The following is a 20,749-nucleotide window of genomic DNA, read 5'->3' on the forward strand; positions in this document are numbered from 1 at the left end:
AAATGTTTTTGTTTTGATCTTTTTCAAGCCAGCAGTATTTGTCTCCTCCTGCACTTTGATCTGGAGGATATCACTTCTTCTGGATAGTGGGAACTCCTGGAACTTCTTAAACACCTGTCAAATTACAGCTATGTGCACTACAGACAACGTGTACAGCATGAAGGAAGAAGTGTAATGTTGCTGGAGTCAGTCTTTGGCTCCCTGCAGGTGCTGTTGGAATGGATTCTATCATAGCCACAGAAGCAGGATTTTACTAAGCAGAAATTAAATAGTTAATGTGTTATGTTTTCTGATGAAATGATTTCTCAGTTGGCACTGGCATTTCAGCAGTTTTAGGAATTCCCCCTGAGAGAACTAAGGAATGGTAATTTTGACCTATTATTTGACACTTCACTTTAAACCTCACGGCCTCTGAATCTTTCACTAATTGAAGAATCATACTGGAAACCATGGAGCTGCTGTTTGCAACCAAAACATGCTGTGTGTTCTTACATCCATTGGAGAAACTGTGACTGACTTAGCTTCTTAAGTTATGTTATGCATTTGTCAGTGTTTTACCCATCTCTATTTTGTGGCTCAGTTATTAAATCCAGCAAAGAGTCAGCTGTGAAGTTCAGCTGGGGATAGTTCTGCAGAAGTTTAAATTAGCAGTGTGTGAGGAAAAAGCCTTTCTATGATGCATTCCAGTGCTTGGTGTTGCCCTCTGAAAACCTTTTGTAGGTGTGTTTGATACTGCAGATATTGTTGCTGCTGGGAGTGCTTTGTCTCTCAGCTGTTTTGTTTGCTGAGTTTATCTGTTAAGTTTCCATTTAGGTATGTCCTTTTTGTATGTACTTGTTCACAGGAGTCTTGAAAGAGGTGATATGTAACAATTTTGTGGAGAAACTTAGATAAGTGAACCATGAATGCATGTCTGTGTTACTTTTTATTGCTACAGGTCAGCAGCTCAGCATGGAAGGTGTTTTAGAAGCACAAATACAAGGAGGCTGTCACTCTGCTAAGCTTCAGTGGGGTGCTCCCATGTTCAACTGCAGACTTGATGCAGAGCACACTTCTCTGATGAGGTTGCCTGTAATTAAACTGGTTGAAAAATTAAAGAATTGTTAAGCTTAAGTAACACAGTTACAGTTGCCAAACATACAAAATAACTGTTTGAAAACCTCAAGTGGTGAAAACAGATAAGATGGTTTCACTTCTATGATTTTCGCTTTCATGTGTCTTTGTTCTGGTACAAAGATGAAATGTTTGAGTTGGACACAGCTGAGAAATGTATTTCTTACTTTCCAATGGAATTTCTCTGTTTCCTTAAATGCTTCTTAGTTCTCTACATTTTGTGTGAATGCTTTAAAAGCTGCTGGTCTTTTTGGTCCCAACAATGTTGATCTCTACATTTATAGCACAGTGCCTAAATATTACATGCCAAGCTGAACTTAACAGTAAACATTCTTGTGTTATCAACTTGTAAATAACACAGAAATTCTCATTGCTCCAAAGCAGGAAGTAAAATGAGGCCATTATCTTTTATAAAGCAATATCACGAGGAACATTTCCAATTCTTTTCAAAAATACCCCATTGTTCTATGGCCTGAGGCTCACATATCTGATGGTAAGCTCGTCCACTTCTTTGTGTTTTTGAAAACTCACAGATTATGTGACCTGCTGACTTGTCGGGGGTTGGAGATTCATGATCTTTGAGGTCTCTTCCAACCTGGGCCATTCTGTGATTCTGCAAAAAGTCTTGCAGCACCTAGCTGTGATGTGCTGGTTTAGCAACCCTGGTGGGCAAGTGTGCAAAGAACCCATGGTTTGCTTTTGCTGGTAGATCTGATGCAAAAGGTTGCTCTGGGGGGGAAAAAAAAAAAAAAAGCCCAAGGTTGAGGCCTGCTGTGACTGTTCGGTAGTGAGAAGTGCTTTCAGAGAGCTGAGGCTCAATGCTCTGCATAGCACTCAGGTGCCCTTCAGAATCTCCTCTTGTTTTTTCTCCTTTCTTAAACTTTGAATTGATCTTCTCTTTGATCTTACGGTAGCGTTCCTTCTTTGATAAATGTCTCGTTGACAGTGTGCTGCTGGTTGTGTGATTTCAAAATAAGGTTCTAAAAATGCTTATCTGCTGGCAAGTGCTAGTATTTGTTAGGAGATTCTTTTCAGGGAAACCTAAAGATAATGCTAAAGCATTTCTTAAAAGCTCGAGTGAAGGTAAAATATTTTATAAAACGTTCGTAAAGCATGTAATCCATCAGATTTGAAGTGGACTCTGCTATGAAACAATTGTTTGTTAGTGTAGTAGTGTTTTGATAAGGATCTATAAGGGATGAACCTTCAAAAATGGAGCTGTTGGGGTACAATCTAGTATTTGGTTCTGTTTGGGACTTCAAGGTGTCCTTAGTTATTAGGCAGTACAAACTCAGATGAGGTGACTCCAGCAGGCGGAAAAGTTGCTTTGCATTCAGAATGTCTTTATATGAAAGAGGAATTGTTATTATCTATAGTTAGTGTACAAATGTGTGCATTTCTGGTCTTTTTTTCTGTTCAGAATGTAGTACCAGCTTGGTCCCTTGCATCCAATTGCTTTGTAATAGAGAGGATGATGATTTAGGTTTTCCAGTCTTTCCAGTATTCAGAAGATTTCTTAACTCCAAATAATAGCTTACTGTACTCACTCACACAGTAAACCAGTAAATGGTAAAAATATTCTCTGTAATTTGGAAAAAGATTTTTTTTTTTAACTCAGCAAATTCAGGCTCTAGGTACATAGCGAGTCATTGCTACCAGTTATTTGTTGGACTTCCCTTACCACTTTTCCAGCAACATATATATTGCCTCCACGTTTTTAAAGCAAGCGATTTTAAGTAGGCTGCATGGTAACTGAGGTCTTGATATGCACCGTTTTATCTTTAAAATATAAATGGATTTGTTTGAATGAGAGCTAAAAATGCTTAAAAATGAGTTTGACTGAAAGCATTTGGAACATCCTTTTTAACTCATTCTGTTTTGCAGGTTTAGCTAAAAGCTGTGTTGAAGAGCGACTGAACCAATGCTCAATCCTGCCTCTTTCATCTGAACGATTCCCTTGTCAGCTGATTTATCTCACTAAACCAACAGAAACATTTGTGATTTCTCTACTTTTATTTTCTGTTGCTTTAGTTAGCTGAGTACAAGGAAGTTTTTACTCAAAGTGGAACTAGTGTAGGAGCAGAGGGCCAGTGGCATGGAGCAGGAGAGCAGGACCACTGCTGTTGTTGGCACTCAGCTGCTAGATCAGCTTGGGAAATCTTACAGGTAGGATTGCACGGGTTAGATGACAGCAGGTGAAATGCACTGCACGTGGCTTGAGGAAAGATGAGTTACTGCCTACAGAACCATTGAAAATGCACCAGTTTATCATTTCAGAATCTTCTCCTTTTCATCCCTGCTGTCCAGAAAATCCTGTGTGACACTAGGAGTCCTGGTAGCAATAGCTATACTTCACCTTCCTGAAGGAATTTTTGTTGTGTTTGTGTTTTTATATTTTTTTGTTCTTAGCAATGAGAATTTATTTACGCAAGTTTATTAATGGCAAAGCTGCTCTACCTTTCTCTTTGTGTACCTATTTATTCTTGTAAGAGTGCATCCTGCTCCAATTGTGGCTCTAATAAAATGTCTGCATAAAACCAGGACAACTGTACATACAAGACTTAACCTGACCCCTTTCCCGGATCCAAACTATTTTCATATTGGGGATTTCCTGAGTCTGGTGCAGCTTTTCTATTTAGGAATTCTCAATAGACTCCTTGTCCAGGGGCTTGACCGTTTTTTCCTTTAAACTCTTCTCATCCTTGGCAAAGTCCACGAGTTTGCTTTGGACACAGCTTTTGATTGCTACATTTAATGAACTCCAGCTCTTGCATTCAGAGGTGCTCAGCTGTCATCCTTATCTCCATGCCATTTACAGTGTGTAAATCGGCCTTCCAAGTTCTGCTTCTGACCATGAATGGATTGTTTGAAGCTGATCACTCCACGCGTGAAGCTAAATTTGTCTTTCTCCTGGTCCCCCATATGCATCACTTCATGTCACGTTGGTTGAATTCACAGAATCACAGAATTTGTAGGGGTTGGAAGGGACCTCTGGAGCCCCCTGCTAAAGCAGTATGTCATTTTGTTGCTCAGTGACTTTGTCTTTTGAAGTTCTAAAGTGTTTGACCTTGCGCTTGTCCTTATAGTCTTGAATAATTTGGTATTAACTCTGCTGCTCAGCCTTACACTTGTTGAACATGTGTATGTTCCAAGTGCAAAAGAACTTACCTGTTCACTTTGCTGTTGAATCTCTGGTCGCATCCATAGGAAAAAGTGTTAACAGGAAGGATTCCACGTGGAAGCTTTGCCAAAACAATCTCCAAGAATAAATGTGGAAGTGAGGTCACAAGGTGGACTCTGCCTTCATCACCATATCTGGTAAATTGTCCTTTCCAGGGAGATCAAAAGTTGAAGTTTAGAATGGAAGAATGTGAATGCTATTGTGAGTCAGGCAGTGAGCATGAGAAGGATGAAAGCCAGAGGAACTGCTTTGGGCTGAAGCCAAGCAAATGCTTCAATCTGCAGGCTGTTACTTCAGCTTCCCTTTTGCATTTCTTGTATCTAGATTTTATTGCATTCCCCCACGCTATATTGAAAGACTTGTTTTGCATAATCAAGTTGATATTTTCTTTGCAAAGACCGTTGCATCTTGTACAAGTGTTTGACTTTTTTTTTCCTTTTTTTACGTAGAAATCAAATAAAATTACTGTTGTCGACACAGTTGAAATGCATCTACACAGCTTCTGGAAGTTTCTTAACACTCTAAATATTGTGTTTTCTGCCTGTGAATGCAACTTTTATTCTATGGAGAATCTGGCCAGGGCTGTTCTGCAAGGGAAATATTTTTAGATTGTAATTCAGGGAATCTGCCTACACCAGACTTGGAATGTCTCTTAAGGCTCTCTTCTGTTCTTCCCTTCCCCCATCTACCGATTATTTAGATCATTTGTGGTTTCTTCCCTACTTTGAAACGTTTTCACAAGACTTGCACCTGTTCTCAGTAGCATAGGAAGCAAACCAGATGTGTGCAGTTGCATTACTTCGTATTTATCTCACACTGAGAGTAGTGCTACCTTATTCAATGGCTGGTTAGTTGCAAAGCTTCTCAGTGATGCTTTTAATTTCATTTCCCTTTTTTTTTTTTAGCAGATCTAACAATATTGAGAAAAAATTATTGTGGTTTTATCTAAAAGCCCCTTCTTTGGTTTCAGCAATTTGAAAGATGCCCAGCTGTGTTCCTGGGTTTGCCTGCCATGCTAATACCTGCAAACACAGTGGTTGAGAGTGTTTTCATATGTTTGTATTCTAATGTGGTTAAAGCCTGGAGCTGTGAACTGGAGTGTAATAAATAGAGGCACTGCTACGTGTACCCAAGGAGTCAGAAAATGACTGATGCGGTTCTGGTTGCTTTCTTGAGCTGCAGGAATGGTGAACCACTTGCTTTTGGCTAGCTTCAGCTTTAGAGTCTGGGTTCCAATTCCTGTCAGACCCTTGTGGGGCCTTGGTGTTGTGTTGTCAGCTGGTCAGATTTGTCCTTGCCATTTTTTTTATTTTTTATTTTTTATTTATTTATTTTTATTTTTGGACTGGCTTTATGATAATGATTAAGTAGTCCTGCCTCTTTGATCTTTACTGGGTCGATGCCCTGGATGTTATTCCAGTGAACGCTAATAGCTTGTTAGAAGTCCAGCAATTTTTTAATATCAGTGCTGCAATTATTTAAACTTCTTGAATGCTTCTTAAGTGCCGACCAGAGGGGGAACATTCAACTTCTCTGTGCCTGCCCTTGCTATTGCAGTGCTACGTGGTTAGCCCTTACCAAATGTCAGAGCACCCTGCTGCTCCTCGCTCTGAATGCCCAACACCCCAGGGCTCAGCCTCCGTGGGACCCCGGCTCCTCCATGGCTGCTCTGCTTTGCAGGGCTGGGGCTGTTCTGAGCATCCTGGGCTGCTCCACACTGCCCATCCCAAAGCCCATCTGTAGCCCTCTTGCGTGTTTCATGCGCTCATAATGGTGTTTGAACACGTTTTCGTTTGTATTTCTTTATTTATAACTGAAAGTAATAAGAAGTGGTTTTGCTGTTGTCTTGTCAGGGCTTGTTTTAAACCAGATTTATAGGGTTTCTCTTGGGTTCAGCTTAGCTTCTGTCTGTTTGATTCCTACAGCGAGATTCTGTTACGCATTCTGCAAATTGTAAATATTGCACCGTACTTATTACTGATTTATATGAGTATTTTAACTTTGATATGTGATTTCTGACCTTGTTAAGATTTCATTCTGTCTACTCCCTAATTCCTCCTTGTAAGATATATGTTGTCAATAATAATTCAAAATAACTGTGACTTCCTAACTGTTGGGCAGTTGGTTGTGTGCAGCAAAAAATCCATTCTGTCAGTTATAATGATGCACTCAACCCTTGTAGTGAGGCAGAAAGCTCTGAAATTGTAATCCTTTTGTTTCTAAAATCAGAACCCTTCAAATAGATTTATAGACAGGCTAAGAAAATCTTTTGCTTTTTTGCCCAGATCAGGGAGCCTAGTGAGAGATGAACGATTATCACAGCAATGGGAAATATTTGAAATTAGTTCACAGTGCAGCTGATTGCAGATGATTGCCCTTCCAGACCAGCTTGCAGGCAGAGCACCGGCACACCAGCGTGCACCTCCATTACTGCCCGCATCCTCCTCTTCCTCGCGCTTTCTGCAAGTCTTTATCCTCTTGCTGTCTGGCCCAGGATTTGTCATGTTGCGAAGGATTTCACAATTTTCAATCTGCTTAAGCATGGGCAGGCATGGAGTTAATCCTCTGGAAAACAGGTTCTGTTACAAATTGCGTTTGCCATCCAGGAGAATTGCCTACTGGGTGAGTTGGTGGTTGGAGGCACCGAAGCCTGTTTGATATTGCCCTATACTGCCTGCCTACGTTATTATTAATTTGTGAGTTCTTTGATATTTTTTTTAATGCAGCTTTACGCTGGTTTTAAATGGCTGTGAGGAGCACTGGGTTACGTAAGGCAGGGCAAGTAGCTTGGTCCTCTTGTCACAACAGGCTTTTGAGGCTGGCCGTGTTATGGGGCTGCTGTTCTGCCTCACTGGGTGGAAAACACCAGGCTGTCTCTTCATCAGGCTGTGTTTTTCCAGGAGGTATATTTAGCTGTGTCATGCTGTAACATTTCGTCTCTGTGTACCTCTCAGTAGTAGTGAGGTGATTGCTCATAACACCTTGCTGAGGGTTTTTTTGAGCTGCACACTTAGCTGTATTTTTAGGCATGTTTTTAACCAGAAGTTAGTTGGAAGACTACAAAAACGTTCTCTTAAAAGTGCGTGTGAATTGTCTGCCATTTGTAAGATTTTAAGAACTACAGAATGTGGTGTAATTAACCATTCTGTGAAGACTATTTATGGGCAATCTCTTTTATGTGTTTCACATGGGCATTACTCCTAATTTAAAACTTCTCATTACTAAACCAACTAGTACGTGCAGTTTCTGCCTGCTGTCTTGGCAGACTTTATTTAGATAGCTTTTCTTTTTTTCAAGTCAATTGCACCAAAGTCTAGTACTTAAAAACAAACAGTCCAACCCCAACACTGTGTCTAGCTTGTTTCCCAATTCTACAATGTAGTTGCAAGTGGTCAATAGAGAATCCTTTCTTACTACTCTTATGTTAAAATCCATGTATTTTGGATATTACTTGCAGTGGGGCAGGGAATGGGTAAGGTGAGGCTTCTTTCCAGTTGTGGGCAGTGCACTTCTTTTCTTAACTGAGTTGAGAGACAAACATGTTTCAGCAAAGTTTATCAGTGTTGTAAAGTAGAATGGAACAATTTTTTGGTTCTCTTAATATGAATGAGGTCTTGAGTGCCCTTCTCATTAGCAATTTTTGTTTTCTTTTTTTTTTTTTTTGTCCCTGTGCAATCTTTTCTTAGTAAAACTTTAGTTTTGATTCCTGACATAACTAGAGAGTGAAGCAAAGTTAGCAAGAAGGCAGGCCAGGTTCTCCTTGTTGGGTGGAGGGCATGGCTGGTGTTGGTTTATAAAGGAGTGAATCCTTTTTCCTTATCCTTCTTCTTTCCCACTCTTACTTTTCCCAGACTGACTCCTCCCTTTTCCCACCCCTAGAGATCTCACGGTAAGTCTTGCAGTCCCCAGGTGCTCTTCCTTGCATCCATGGTAAGTGTCAGAGCACCACGAGGGTTCCCCCTCCAGTGCTGGAGCTCTATGTGCCTTTATGTATGCAGGTGAGCCTCTAGCACATTGCCTAAATATTTTTACCCTTGCTAAGAGAAGCATATCTGATGTAAGAACTCATATCACGGGGTACATTCACTTTGCATGCTTTCTATTATCTTGTACATTATCAGTTTTGTCTCAGCAATCTCAGATAAAGTATTGTTAAGAATTTTGCTTCCTCCCTACTCTCCTGCCTGTAGGCTAAGAAGGACATTTTGGTGAGATGCTGTCAAACCACAAATATCACTGCGTCCAAGAGCAAGATTCCTTACAGAGCATTGTGAAGTAAAAGCTGAATAGTACAATATCACTTGAATGTGATCTGGCCTCAACTTTTGCCTGGTTTCCGTTTTAAAATCTAAAATTTGTTGGGCAATCTCCAAACTATTTTAACATTTAATACTTTTATTAAATATGTTTGCCATGCCTACATCTTCAATATGGAAACAGTAAAGTGTGCCTGTCCAAATCAAGCCAAAATACTAGCTGACCCGTAGCTGACTAAATAACCACAGGTGTCTCTTTACTTCTTTTTCCTCCTTCCCAACATTAGCTATGAGATGTTTGTGGCAATGCGTATCTCACTGTCAAAGTTTTCAGCAAGTGCCAAAGGGAAGTGCAGCAAATGGTGCTGCAAAAATCCACGTCTTTCTTCAACAGATGTAGAGTGGGAAGAGTCAAGTAAATGAGAAATCGGTGTGATGAAATGAAGTTTGTGTCACATCTTGAGTTTGACATCATTACTTTAGATTTGCAGTGAAAACAAATGAAACCAGTATCACCGGGACTGAAATTCAGCAGTCGTGATGTGGAAGCTACTGCCTGAATGTGCTTTGAAAATGTTTGGGTTATGTTATTAAAGATGTATGGGTTCTTTTTGGTTTGTGTAAAGAGGAGTTAAAGTCTTCCTCTAGTTTTTTCTCCTCCTTCTACGCTTTGCCCACTTGTTTTCATGACTATCAAGCAGATGCTGCTACCACAGAATGTTAAATCTTGCTCAGCCTTTTTCTTATATTTGCATATTTGTGGGTGCAGCAGGATTGACTTTTGACTCTATGGCTGACCTGAAATCCACTTGAATGCTCACCTGAGAGGTGAGCACAAGCAGTGATGGAGGTGGCAGTTAAGTGTCACCTTTACATTTCCATGTGCCTGACTTCTAGAAAAAATGTTTCAGTTTGGATCAATAAATACAGGAAATAGGATCAGTTTATGCAAAAAATTTTTTTTGGCTGGCCTTTAACAACTGTTCTAAGATACATAATAAGTATTGTGGATAAATGCCACTTGCAGCTCAGAAACAGAGTCTGAGTTCGTAAATCTGTTATGGTTTAATAAATCAATGTTTGTGATCCCACACTGACCTATTGGGTGAACAGTCCATGCATCAGGACTTGCAGGCTTGTGGGAAAATCCTTAGAGGATTGTGCTAAAGATATCAAACTTAAAAATAGACATTGGCCCCTCAAAAGGAATTTACTGCTCTTCCAAGTTTGCTACTGTCTGAGTGATGCTCTAGAACGCAGAAACAGTGACCTGGTCTTTACTGGATAAAGTTGAAGTCATTCAAACCATTTCCATTAATTTCACATCTGTCAGCTCCAGAAAATACAGATGTCTGCACCTTTGTTCGTGCATGTACACATTTTCTTAAAGCCAACAAACAGTTGCTCAGAACGCAGTGTGTTTGTCATTAAAACAGGTGGAAATACTGTGCTTTGGGAGCTGTGCTTAGTTGTACTTTTAGATTGGTATGTAAAAGTCAGAGGTGAAACAGTTCAGTGTGAAGCAGCTCTGAGCTCTAAGCAAGTCCAGTCCTTTTTAAGGCTTAACAGATGTCTTTTGTTTCAAACTTTCACCAGCTATACCTATGCTTACATATATGTTGTGTAATTATCTACATGGTCGGTTTTACTGTTGCCTTTTCTGATGACCAGAAATGATGAAAAATGTCAGCCAAATAATTTTGCTATCTCTTAAGTATTGATTTTCTGTCTGAAAGTAATATATGCTGTACAAGCAGATCTTGATTTCTTGTAATTCAGTACAGCCACTTACTCTGAGGTTCTACATTTCTGGTCAGCGTGAAACAGGTGTGCAGTATAGATTTTATATTCCTATATTCTACAGCTTGAACTGTCTAAAGAAAACCAGTAAATAAAGTTTCTTCAGAGACTAAGAAAAGCTTTATCCAAGTTTTTAAAAATTGCTAATCAGGTTTTAGAGCTGACTGATAAAATTACAACTCCCTAAGGCCTTATTTTATAAATTTATGGTAGCAATAGGTGATTTTTTTTTTTTTATTATTATAATGAAATCCTTCTGCTACTATCAATTCATGTATGAAACTAGGCCTGTATGTTGGAGATCTTGATGTTTGGATTTTCCTGTGTGCTTTCAGGTGAGCTGTGTAACCTCATAACGCTGGATGTAGCGCACAATCAGCTTGAACATCTTCCAGAAGAGATTGGAAGTTGCACGCAGATCACCAACCTTGACTTGCAGCACAATGAGCTCTTGGACCTGCCAGAAACCATAGGTATGTCAAGAGGTTGGGGAAGGGAAAATAGATGACTTATTCAAAATGTCTGGTAAGAGGAATAAATTTAAGAATAAGAAGTTGATTGGTGGCTGTCGAATGACTGGCGTTCTGCTCAAGGCGCCTTCACGCTTGAAATTGCAAAGAAGGCTTGCGTCTTTAAACAATCTTACTTTAAAACAATTAAAAACCCTCCTGATCCATAAAGTAATCCTGCTGCAATACAGTAGAGTGTTTGCAACATAGGTTGGGAGTAACAGACTGAAATAATTGCTTTCCTGGTCATTTTCAGAATCTCATGTAGGTTGTGGTTTTGAAAAGACAAAAACCAAAACAGTTACAATTTTAAGCCCTTATTTGTCACAGCATACTCAAAAGAATGTACCTTATCACTTAGACAATATTTAATATTGAATTTTGTTGAATGTTTTCTTTTATGTATAGAAATTTTGGTGTGGAGTTGATCTGGTTTCTGGTTTAGAAAGTTTGACCTGACCAGAACTTACATTGATGAACTATCCAATGTAGCTAGATTTCCTTCCTGGTTTGATGATATTTTTATTCTCTGGAGGTCTTATTCCATCTGGAGTTTGCATTTAACTTACATACTTTGTAAGCACAGCCTTTATTTTTGTATCAATTTTGTAAATCTTACTGAAAACTGTTTTAAAAACACTTGTGTGTATTATCAGTTTCATATTTAGGAATAGAGTTCTCTGGATAAAGTGCTAATTATGGGAAAAAATTCTGTGAGCAAGTTGATTTCCATCATCAGTGCTTATAGACCACTGTTGTTGCTTCTTAGTAGGAAGATGTACCCAGCTGCCAGTACTAGCAGTCACTGAGCTTTTCAGAGGACTTGAAAGATCTTACTTATAATGTGCTGTGTGACTGTGCTTACAGGAAGGATTTCTGGGTAAGAGAGACAGAGTTACTTAAGCAGTTGAGCTGTTTGTGATACATAGGAGATTGCTGACTCTCAAGTTTGGACTCTTCTGTTTCTCTAGGAAGTTACTGTAAGCCTAGATTGTTTGCACTGAGTTGAGTTTGTACCTAGTCAAACTGGATTTCTGCATGTTTTCTTTGTTTTATTTTCTCATCACAGTGTTTTCATAAGGTTTTGAAGTCAATTATTTTTAAATGTATACACTGTCTCTTTACGTTGCTTATCAGAGCTGAACATCACTGCTGTGCAGCTCAGCAAGCTACCGAAGGCAGATGAATAATTACAGCACACTCTCCTGTCTCTGCGCACCGGCTAAGTGTGTGCCACTGGAGAACCCCTATTGCACTGAGGAACGTGTCTAGGAGCTGAACACTGTAGTGTAAATCTTAAAGTCAGAAATCAGTACTTGTGCCACAAATAGCTCCCGAGCAGCCAGACTTGGAAACTTAAAGGGAAAAATGTTCAACTCCAGCGTAAATGATAACGATCAACCTACATTTCTGCCTCTTACAGAAAAGGCAGCTGTAGCCAGTTCAGCAACGTTGGCTTTATTTCTTAGTCATCACAGTTTTGGTTCAACATTAAAGCAAGTTGTGGCTTGATTTCTGTATTACAGCTTACTTTGTGGTTACGATTGTTCAGTGAGAGAATGCGAGCACTGAGAAAAACACCCAGGGCATGGGTGCTGCTGCTGTGTGGGGCTGGGCTGGGCTGGCATGTCTTCCAGCCTCACACTCCCAAAGGTTTTGGCCTTTCCTTTCCTTACCGAGATGGGCCTGGCGCTCGGCGTTGCTCACTACACTTAGCACTGTCAGTTTTCACAGTGCTGCATGTAGAAGCTCTATCAGTGTTTCACCAGTTTACTGAAAGTGCTGTGGAGGTTGCACGCTTGTTACAAAAAAGACCAAACTCTTTTGCACGTTGTAAATATTTAATACTCTGAGCCTATGAGCCTCCTGCAATGGAGAAGACTTTCCATTACCGCCAGAGCTGTCCCTCCTCCTGCACCAATACCTTTGCTGGAGGCCAGCTTCAGCTTGTGAAGGGGGTTTTGTCACAGTGCTGTGAAAACCCAGCAGCTCCTTCCTTCCCAACTGATGGAAGGAAAAAAAAAAAAAAAAAAAAAAAAGCACCCAAACTTGCAGGATGCTTAAATTTACTGCTGCGCTGTCTAATTAAGTTTTGGTTTTCCCACTGAAAGATTTCTGAATGTGCCAATATTCTTTTAAGGTTTTTTTTTTTTTTTTTTTTTTTAAACCTTGTTTTCTAATTCCCAGCTCTGTACTGGAACGAGGTGGCATTGGAAGGCAGGGACGTTGGCGGGTGACATGCAGGGGAGTGGCAGGGAAGGGATTATGCATCAGCAATGATTACAGAGGTAGCACAGCCAACATATTCACTCTGTAAAAATACAAAGTTCTTGTTTCAACTAACACTTCATAAGCACGCCTTCTTGCAGTAACAAATGTCAATTTTAGATATTAGTTGTCAGGAAGTGACCTCATGTCTTGCTTTATAGATATTGGCTTAATGCATTCATATCTGTATTTCTCTTGATTGAAAACCGTGAAGTACTTTGTATATTAGGTCACTTCCTGTAAGAAAAATGAGCTTTGTGGAACAGCTTAGTACATTCCAAGAGTCTCAGGTCTAGAATCAAAATCGTAGTGGGATCTTAACTTCTCAGTGGTGTCATTGCAGATTGCTGTGTGTGTGTGAATTACGGTACGCTTGTGTTTTTGGTGTCTTATCTCTATATGCTTACCTGGGACACTAATAAGAGGAAAAATCCAGAAGATATATAAAAGGAGATAAATTATTAAAATTAGTAATTGGACTTCTGAAAGAGAGGAAATTTTGGGTGGAGTAAAGTGTTTCTGTTAACTGCTCATTGGATCACAAGCTAGCTTAGAAAATGTGCTGCAAATTGCACGTTGAGTGCTCTCTCGTTTGAAAATTTTATTTTAGCACTCTCTATAAATGTGTTTGTAATTTCTTATTTAAAAGCTCAGCAGTGATTTTTTTGAGAGAGAAGTTCAACAAAAACAGAACTTCGACTTTAAAAAAATCAGATTCTTCACCTATTTTGTAATTTTCCACTTCTGTGTGTTTACGTCTGCAGCTTGATTATAGTCAAATGTGGCATATTCGTAGACATTTAAGGCAACAGACGTTTTAATAAGAAAAAGAATAGTCAGTTGTAAATGTTCCAAAATGATGCTTTAAAAGCACAAAAAATTCTGTCACTGGACGCGCTTTCCAGTATCTGCCATGGCACCGTTCCTAAAAGATGGTTAGGAAAATGAGAGGCACATTCAGAGCCTACAATTCATGCCCTTCGCTTCAACTGAAGAGCTCAGAAACTGAAATGACAACTTGCATGAAAGCAAATGTTCTCTGGGGAAGCTTTGCCATTTGCGTTGGTCGACATTGCACCACAAACTGTGCTGCTGGCTGCTTTAGCTTCATTCACCTTTCAGAGCACCGTTGCAGTTCTATGCCATATACTTGATAAAATGGGAACCCTTTTGAGCAGGGCTGGACATCAGTGACTCGCACAGCTTAGGTTATACAAACTGTTGCTGAAAGCTTAAAGTCCCCACAAGTCCTCGTAAAGATTTTTCTGTAGAAAGTGGAACTACTTGTAAATGGGCTTTTAAGCATAGCAGGCTTAGCAAAAGCTTGAGAGGTCTTGCTCTGAATTTTCAGAAAAACGTGCTGGTCTTAATGAAAACCCGATGGAGCCGTGTATAGACTCCAGCTTTGATGGCAGTGTTTGTGTTCTTAAAATATAAGCGTGTTGACCTGGTGCTTCGCTCAGGCGAGGTCTGAGCATTTGGTGCTCTGTAGGATCAAGCCTGTTTCCAGTCTCAGAATGAGAGGTCTGGTCAGATTTCACTCTTCTTGTGCTGTGCTGTTAATGTATTTTTAATTGGATCCTGTTACTATTTGGCAATCACAGTAACCTTTTTGCCCCTTCTTTACCTCCTTGAAAGCAATGGCTCCCACTCTTTTGTTCTAGTTTTTGAGTTGTTGTATGTCTTTTTTGGATTTCATAGCGTTCTCATGAAGAGAATGGAGCTTCTGGTTCTTGTTAGCTTCGCTTCTAGGTTTAGTCAATAAAAAGTAGTGAAACTGCTCAGAAAATCCTGGGTAGCACTGAGGTGGTAGGTGGGACGTGACAGCTCACTGCGTCCTCTCACAGCACAGCCAGAGGGTACGGGGCAGAGCCGGGAGTTGGCAGCCTCCAAACGTCTTTGTTTGGGCATTAAGGCTCCCTTAATGCAGCGCAGGTAATGCCTGGGCATCAGTGTTTGCACAGCTTGGGGTGGATGCCAAAGCTCGAAGGACAGCTTGACAATTCTGCAGAAGAAAACTGTATCAGTTGCTGCTAAATGCAGGCAGTCATCGAGCCACGTGCTGCTGAATCGTCCCAGGCTCCTGCAGCGCTGTCAGGAGGTGCTTTCCCTTTCCTCAGCTGCTTCTGTTGGCGTTGGCTGTTGGGTACTTCTTTCTAAGAGAGAAGATATTTGTGATCTGGGTATAAATTGTTCTTGGTGATCTTCGTTTTTCGTGAAATTAGAGATAAGTTACAAAGATACAGTTGAATACATACATACTATTCTGTTTAAAAAAAAAAAACTTGCTTCTTTTGGCTTATTAATTCTGAGATTATAGATTTGATCTATATTTATGAAAATGTTTCTTATTGTATTTTAGATTTTCTGTTAGGACTAGGATGAGACTGCTTATTTTGGTGAATGCATGTGCCATCACACAGCAGCTAGATGCAGAAACCAGTATGCAGAGATGGGTTATAACTGCAGCTCAGCATTTTCAGAGTGATTTGTATAGTGTAGGGAAAAAAAGCCCATAATCTTATATGTAAGAAGCAGGCGTGAGGGAATAGTGCTTCAAAGGAACGTATCAGAACAGAGACAAGCAGGTCTATTAGCTAAGTGCATTTTGAACACGTGCTAAGAAAGCTGAATTTTCAGAAGCACATCACTAAATTTGTGCTCTTCTGCCTTACACTGGTGCTGTGTATGGTACATGTCAGTACTTCAGCCTTTGTCACTTGATTCTTGCCAGCATTTTCACACAAGCAGTTTGCAATGATTATGGTATTGAATCACAGTTTAAAAACATCTGGTGATGTGATCGTGCTTTTGTCTTACTTTTGAAATAATGAGGAGACTTGTCTTTGGTTGATACTGTCAGATTGAAAGTAGGCAGGAATCTCTTTGCTCTCTCCAAATGGCATTTAACTCGATAAGGATGGTAGAGATGCATTTTAAAGTGATGTTAGGTAGTTTTTTAATAGATGGATGTTTTTTTAGAGAATTTCTAGGCTTCCTGTAAATAGGATAATAAGCTTTGGTTTGAACAGAACAAGAAACAGTGGACCTTGTCGACTTTATAAGTTGGAAGCCTGAATCTGCCTCCTACACTGTCCTCGTGCATCACGAGGCATTGGTGGCCAGAAAGAAAAATAGCAATACATTGAAATCATGTTGCTATCAAGGCAGTAAAATCCAGAGTCTGTAAGTCAAACTGTGTGTTGTTCAGTGGTCTTAAACTCACTGTACCTTTTCATTTTGAAAAATGCATCTATATTTCTTGCTTTGGCTTTGATAGTTGGTAGCAGTGGTTAGGAAGGGTTCTACTGCTACCCTAACGTCCCCACCCTTTAAATCACTTTTGTTGCCCATCTGCAGTTTTCTTAAAGCACCAATAATTAGGCAGAAGATATCTTAAACGTGAGGAACGTTCCAACCCTGCAGGTTAGAGAAAGGATTTGACCTTTCTTGGGTAAAGTGCGTCTACATTCATACAGATCTATGGGCTTTGGTTTAGGGAGGAGTTGCCCACAGATCAGATGAGAACAACTATGGGGTTGTGTTCTGCGTTCCTCTGCAGTGAGCTTACTGAGCTCGCATCCAGGGCATCATGCCTGCCCAGCTTCTTGCTGGAGCAGTGCTGGACATTGAGTGGCATAGCCTTTGCTTGTGGAGTAAAGTGGAGATTGAAATGTTTTAGCTGTAGCCTTTTATTTTACTCTGTAGCTATCAGGAGAAATGTTTTGCTTTTTGACAAGAGATTAGATTAAACATGTCAACAGCTCCTTTCACTTAAAAATCTGTGAAACTGTTCAACATTTGTTGTGGAGTATGGCTGACATCTGGAAAAACTAATACATGTGACACAGGCATCTTCTAGCCTGTCTTGCATCTATTTTAGATTCCAAACACTGCTGAAACATTTGAACACAGTGTTTAATCTCTGTCTTTAGTTGGCCATCTCTAGCTTGCCCAATCTCTCCTGTGAAGTTTTCAGTTCTTCTATGGCCCTTGTTCCCACCTGCTTTGGGTATTACAATAATTTTTAACGTGCTCACTGAACCTCTTGTGGCTTTTTCTTCTGTACTGCCATTGTAGTTATTTTATGCAAAATTAATTCAATGTGATGTTTTAAGGTTAATCAGTGACATCTGGTACCTTTTGTATGCAAGAGAATTCATTTTCCCGAGAAGAAAAACTCCTCAAGGAATCAAGTGAACTGAGCCCTATGAAATGATAGGTAGTAATAGAAAGTAAGATCTTTCTCAGGTGGTTACCTGCTGTTTGCGGGGTTTAGTCAAATAAAAATCTAAGAATATTTATCAGAGTAGAAAAGTACTTACTAATGTCATGTTTGTAGTATGTTCTTGTGAATATCTGCTCCATGAAGAACTTTGTGTATGCCTTTTATCATAATCTTAAGGGTTTTTGAGGTGCAAGCTCTTGTCAGTCCAATCTGTGTGTTAATGTTACCTGCAAAATGTGTTTTTTTTCTATTGAACAGGTTTTAAATTGATCTGTATGTTTGGGCAAAAGCAACTAGCAAGTTAGCTTGATGCAAACTAAGTTGCATAAATCAGAGTAATGGCTCCATCTTTCAGTAATGGTGCAGTAGTATTTTGCACTAAGTAGTGACCCTTTATCTGAGGACAGGGGATCTGAAGGATTATTTTAAATAAGGGAGGAAGAGAAGAATGATGAATTTCAAATAAGAGAGCATGTTTCAACTCCTTTAAAGGTGGTAGTAGGATTTGGGAATAGGAATTTGGATTTCTTTATCTTATTTGATCCAACACAGCCCATTTCTCTTTGATTCTGAAATATTCAAGAAAGAGATGTGTTGCTCCTAATTAGGAAACTGCTTTGGGTGGTCTTTCTAAAAAGTGTGTGGATAAGCATGGTGTTCTGCTTCAATTTAGTCTTCTCTCGAATGAAATGACAGAGCTGAACACTGAGAGGCAAGGAGTTGTGCTGGGTGATGCAAGGCCTGCTGCTGGATGTTGTGTGCCTTAATTGTGATCAAGTCCAACAGAGCTGCTGCAGAGGTGGTGATGTGAAATGGGACTCCCAAGGGCAGCTGTTTATACTTGCTTATGCCTGGCTTGATTTTAGGGTCTAGTTAGTCTATAGCATGATACTTTAGAAGTATCTTTTCATGGGGCAATTCAATTTAGAAGAGCTTTTTTCTAAGTGGGTTTCCTAAAAAAACAAATTGGAAGAGATTTTAGTTGCATTTTTTTCTGCCAGTGGCTGGAAAAAAAAAAGTGGTTATCAGACTGTCACATTTGTGAACATCTAGTTCTGCTTCTTCTGAGTCACCCTACCTGCCACCTTGCTGAAGAGCAACCACTGAGGTACAATTTCAGCAGCAAAAACGCAACTGCAGAAGATCCTCATCTGACTGAACGGATCATGATCAGCTGTTACCAACCCTGCAGAATATGCAACTTGACTGCGTGTCAGTGGAAAGCTTAATGTGGCTCCGTATAAGGCATCAGTAACCAAACTGGAGAAGGCAGAGGGGCAATGAGGTGACTGCAGGGCTGGCTGAGGGACGTGGCAGCATTCTTCAGCTCCTCTGGGGCCCCTTCTAGCAACAGTGCAATTTTGGGCAGCAAAAGTGAATGCCTGGCAATGAAAGGATTGCTCACTGTGGTATGTTCCCAGTGAGGAGTGAAGGGTCTGACTCCACGATGGCTGCCTCGTTGCATTTTTCTGAAATGCCACATTGCTGTAGGAACAGAGCAGAGCTGTAGCCATGCAACCTGTGCTCGCAATCTGGAGTCGGCACAGCGACGTCGTATTGCTAAGCAACAGTTGGCAGCATGCTGACTGCTAGAGCCGTGCCCTGCTTGTGCTCCTGGGGGGAGCCTGAAAAATCAATACAGGAGCCTAGCTCAAGGTTTATGTGCTGAAAAAGAATAAATTATTATCTTATTTGTGTAAAGCTTGTCACTTGTTTACTAAGAGAAGTGTGTGTTAGATGCTAATTCAGAGGAGTGCAGTCAGGGTATGCTTTGTTCATCCCTAGATCAGTGAATCCTGGTGCTCTCCATTCCTTACAATAGAATGTGAATCTCTCGAGGTGAGGACAGGTTCCTATGCAAACAGATTGTACTGAATATGGCATGAAATATCCCACTTTACATACAAATACGCGTATCGATATTGGTGAATTATAGGATCAAAGCAGCTCTTAATTACTCTTGTATGTGTATGTACTCTAGGATTTAACATCAGAAGATGAATATTTGTGTACTGGAGAGCAATATTGATAGCCTTAGATTTTAAATGCCTTTTTTGATTAAGGGAATACTTTGCTGCTTCTGCAAAAGCAAATTACGTACTTACTTGGAAAGAAAGCACTTAAAAATAAAAATCCCAGTGGGAGATAGAACTGGGTAAGCAGCTCATGTGGTACCTGTTTGAGTTTTGGTTTCATTATTGACAATAGCAAGTGAAATTTGTTGCTAAGCTTGTTAGGTTGCTATCAGATATGTACTGAAAACTTATCCTCTCTTCTCTCTTGATTTGTAAGACCTGGAGGTTTTTTTTTTGATGTTTTTTTCCTTTCCACTGTTCTTGTGAATCTCCATTTTAGTAGCTCTGAAACCATCAAACTCCCAAAGTTCAGTTCTTATTAGGTATGCACCCAATGTAGCTACTCAGTGATGCAGGGTCGTTTTTACAGTATAGTTTGACCGGTCCACAGAAGTTCAGGAAAGATATTTTGCCAGTTCCTTTGCTGAGATTCTTCCCTTGTCTAGTGGACCTCATCACATCATTTGTATTACTTTTCATTCTCTATTCCCCATATAGTTAGTTTAATGTGCTGCTTCCAAGTTTGATACACTACATTTGTTTCTTTGCTGTGTTCCAGTAACCTCTGTACAAGTACACAAGTATGGATGTTAATTTATCCTTCAGTTAATGCATAACTACTTAAACTATACATATAAAGCTCCCTTCACATTTTTGCAAAAAATCTTCTGATTATTCTTGCTGCTGTTAAACCTTCTATTTCTTTCCTAATATTATCTTTCTGGTATTTCAGTCTGTGGAAGAAATACATTGTTCCATGAGTGGCTGTAAAAATATAAAAGGGAATGTTTTGCAAGGACTGATTATGTGGATTTGTTTAGAACCTTCTGCTACTCAAACATGCACTTGTGTACAAATGCTTTCTAAATATATGACTGAGTCAGAAAACTTTGCATTGTTCTTCATACTATGTACTAGTTGACATTTCAGTGAAATTCATTACCTTCTTACCTGCAGAAGAGTACCAAATGCTCCAGTGCTAGAAAGGCTGAAGACATCCTTAAGTTGAAAGCTTCTTTAGATTTTTTTTTTTTTTTTAACTCACATATATGTCAACAGGAACTGCAGGCCTGGCAATATTCAAAAAATATATTTAAAAAAATGTCCTATTGTCCAGATATTCGAGGACATCCTCCAGACTTTTCCTTAAATGATTTGAAAAACTTGGAAGAATTTTTTTTCCTATCACTTTTTAAAGTGCATCCTGTTTGGGAATGATAGCCCCATTACACCTTTTGAAAAGCTGCGAAGTGTGGAGTGTGAGACAACAGAAGAATCAGAAATCAAACCTTGTTCTGTTCTTTGGTGTTAATGTATTA

At 39.8% G+C, this 20,749-nt stretch overlaps 1 protein-coding gene across 9 annotated transcripts in view; it reads left to right on the forward strand.

The window, feature by feature from the left end:
- SHOC2 (SHOC2 leucine rich repeat scaffold protein) overlaps nt 1–20,749 on the forward strand; it is a 68,692-nt gene that overhangs the window by 34,186 nt on the left and 13,757 nt on the right. For all 9 annotated transcript variants that reach the window (XM_085229847.1, XM_085229845.1, XM_085229842.1 and 6 more), the window contains one exon: nt 10,686–10,823. In XM_085229847.1, the coding sequence (XP_085085973.1) occupies nt 10,686–10,823 (138 nt within the window). The remainder of the gene's footprint in view (nt 1–10,685; nt 10,824–20,749) is intronic.

The sequence above is a fragment of the Meleagris gallopavo genome, chromosome 8 (genome assembly GCF_905368555.1).
Source record: "Meleagris gallopavo chromosome 8, MGAL_WU_HG_1.1, whole genome shotgun sequence".
In the NCBI taxonomy this organism is placed as follows: Eukaryota; Metazoa; Chordata; class Aves; order Galliformes; family Phasianidae; genus Meleagris; species Meleagris gallopavo.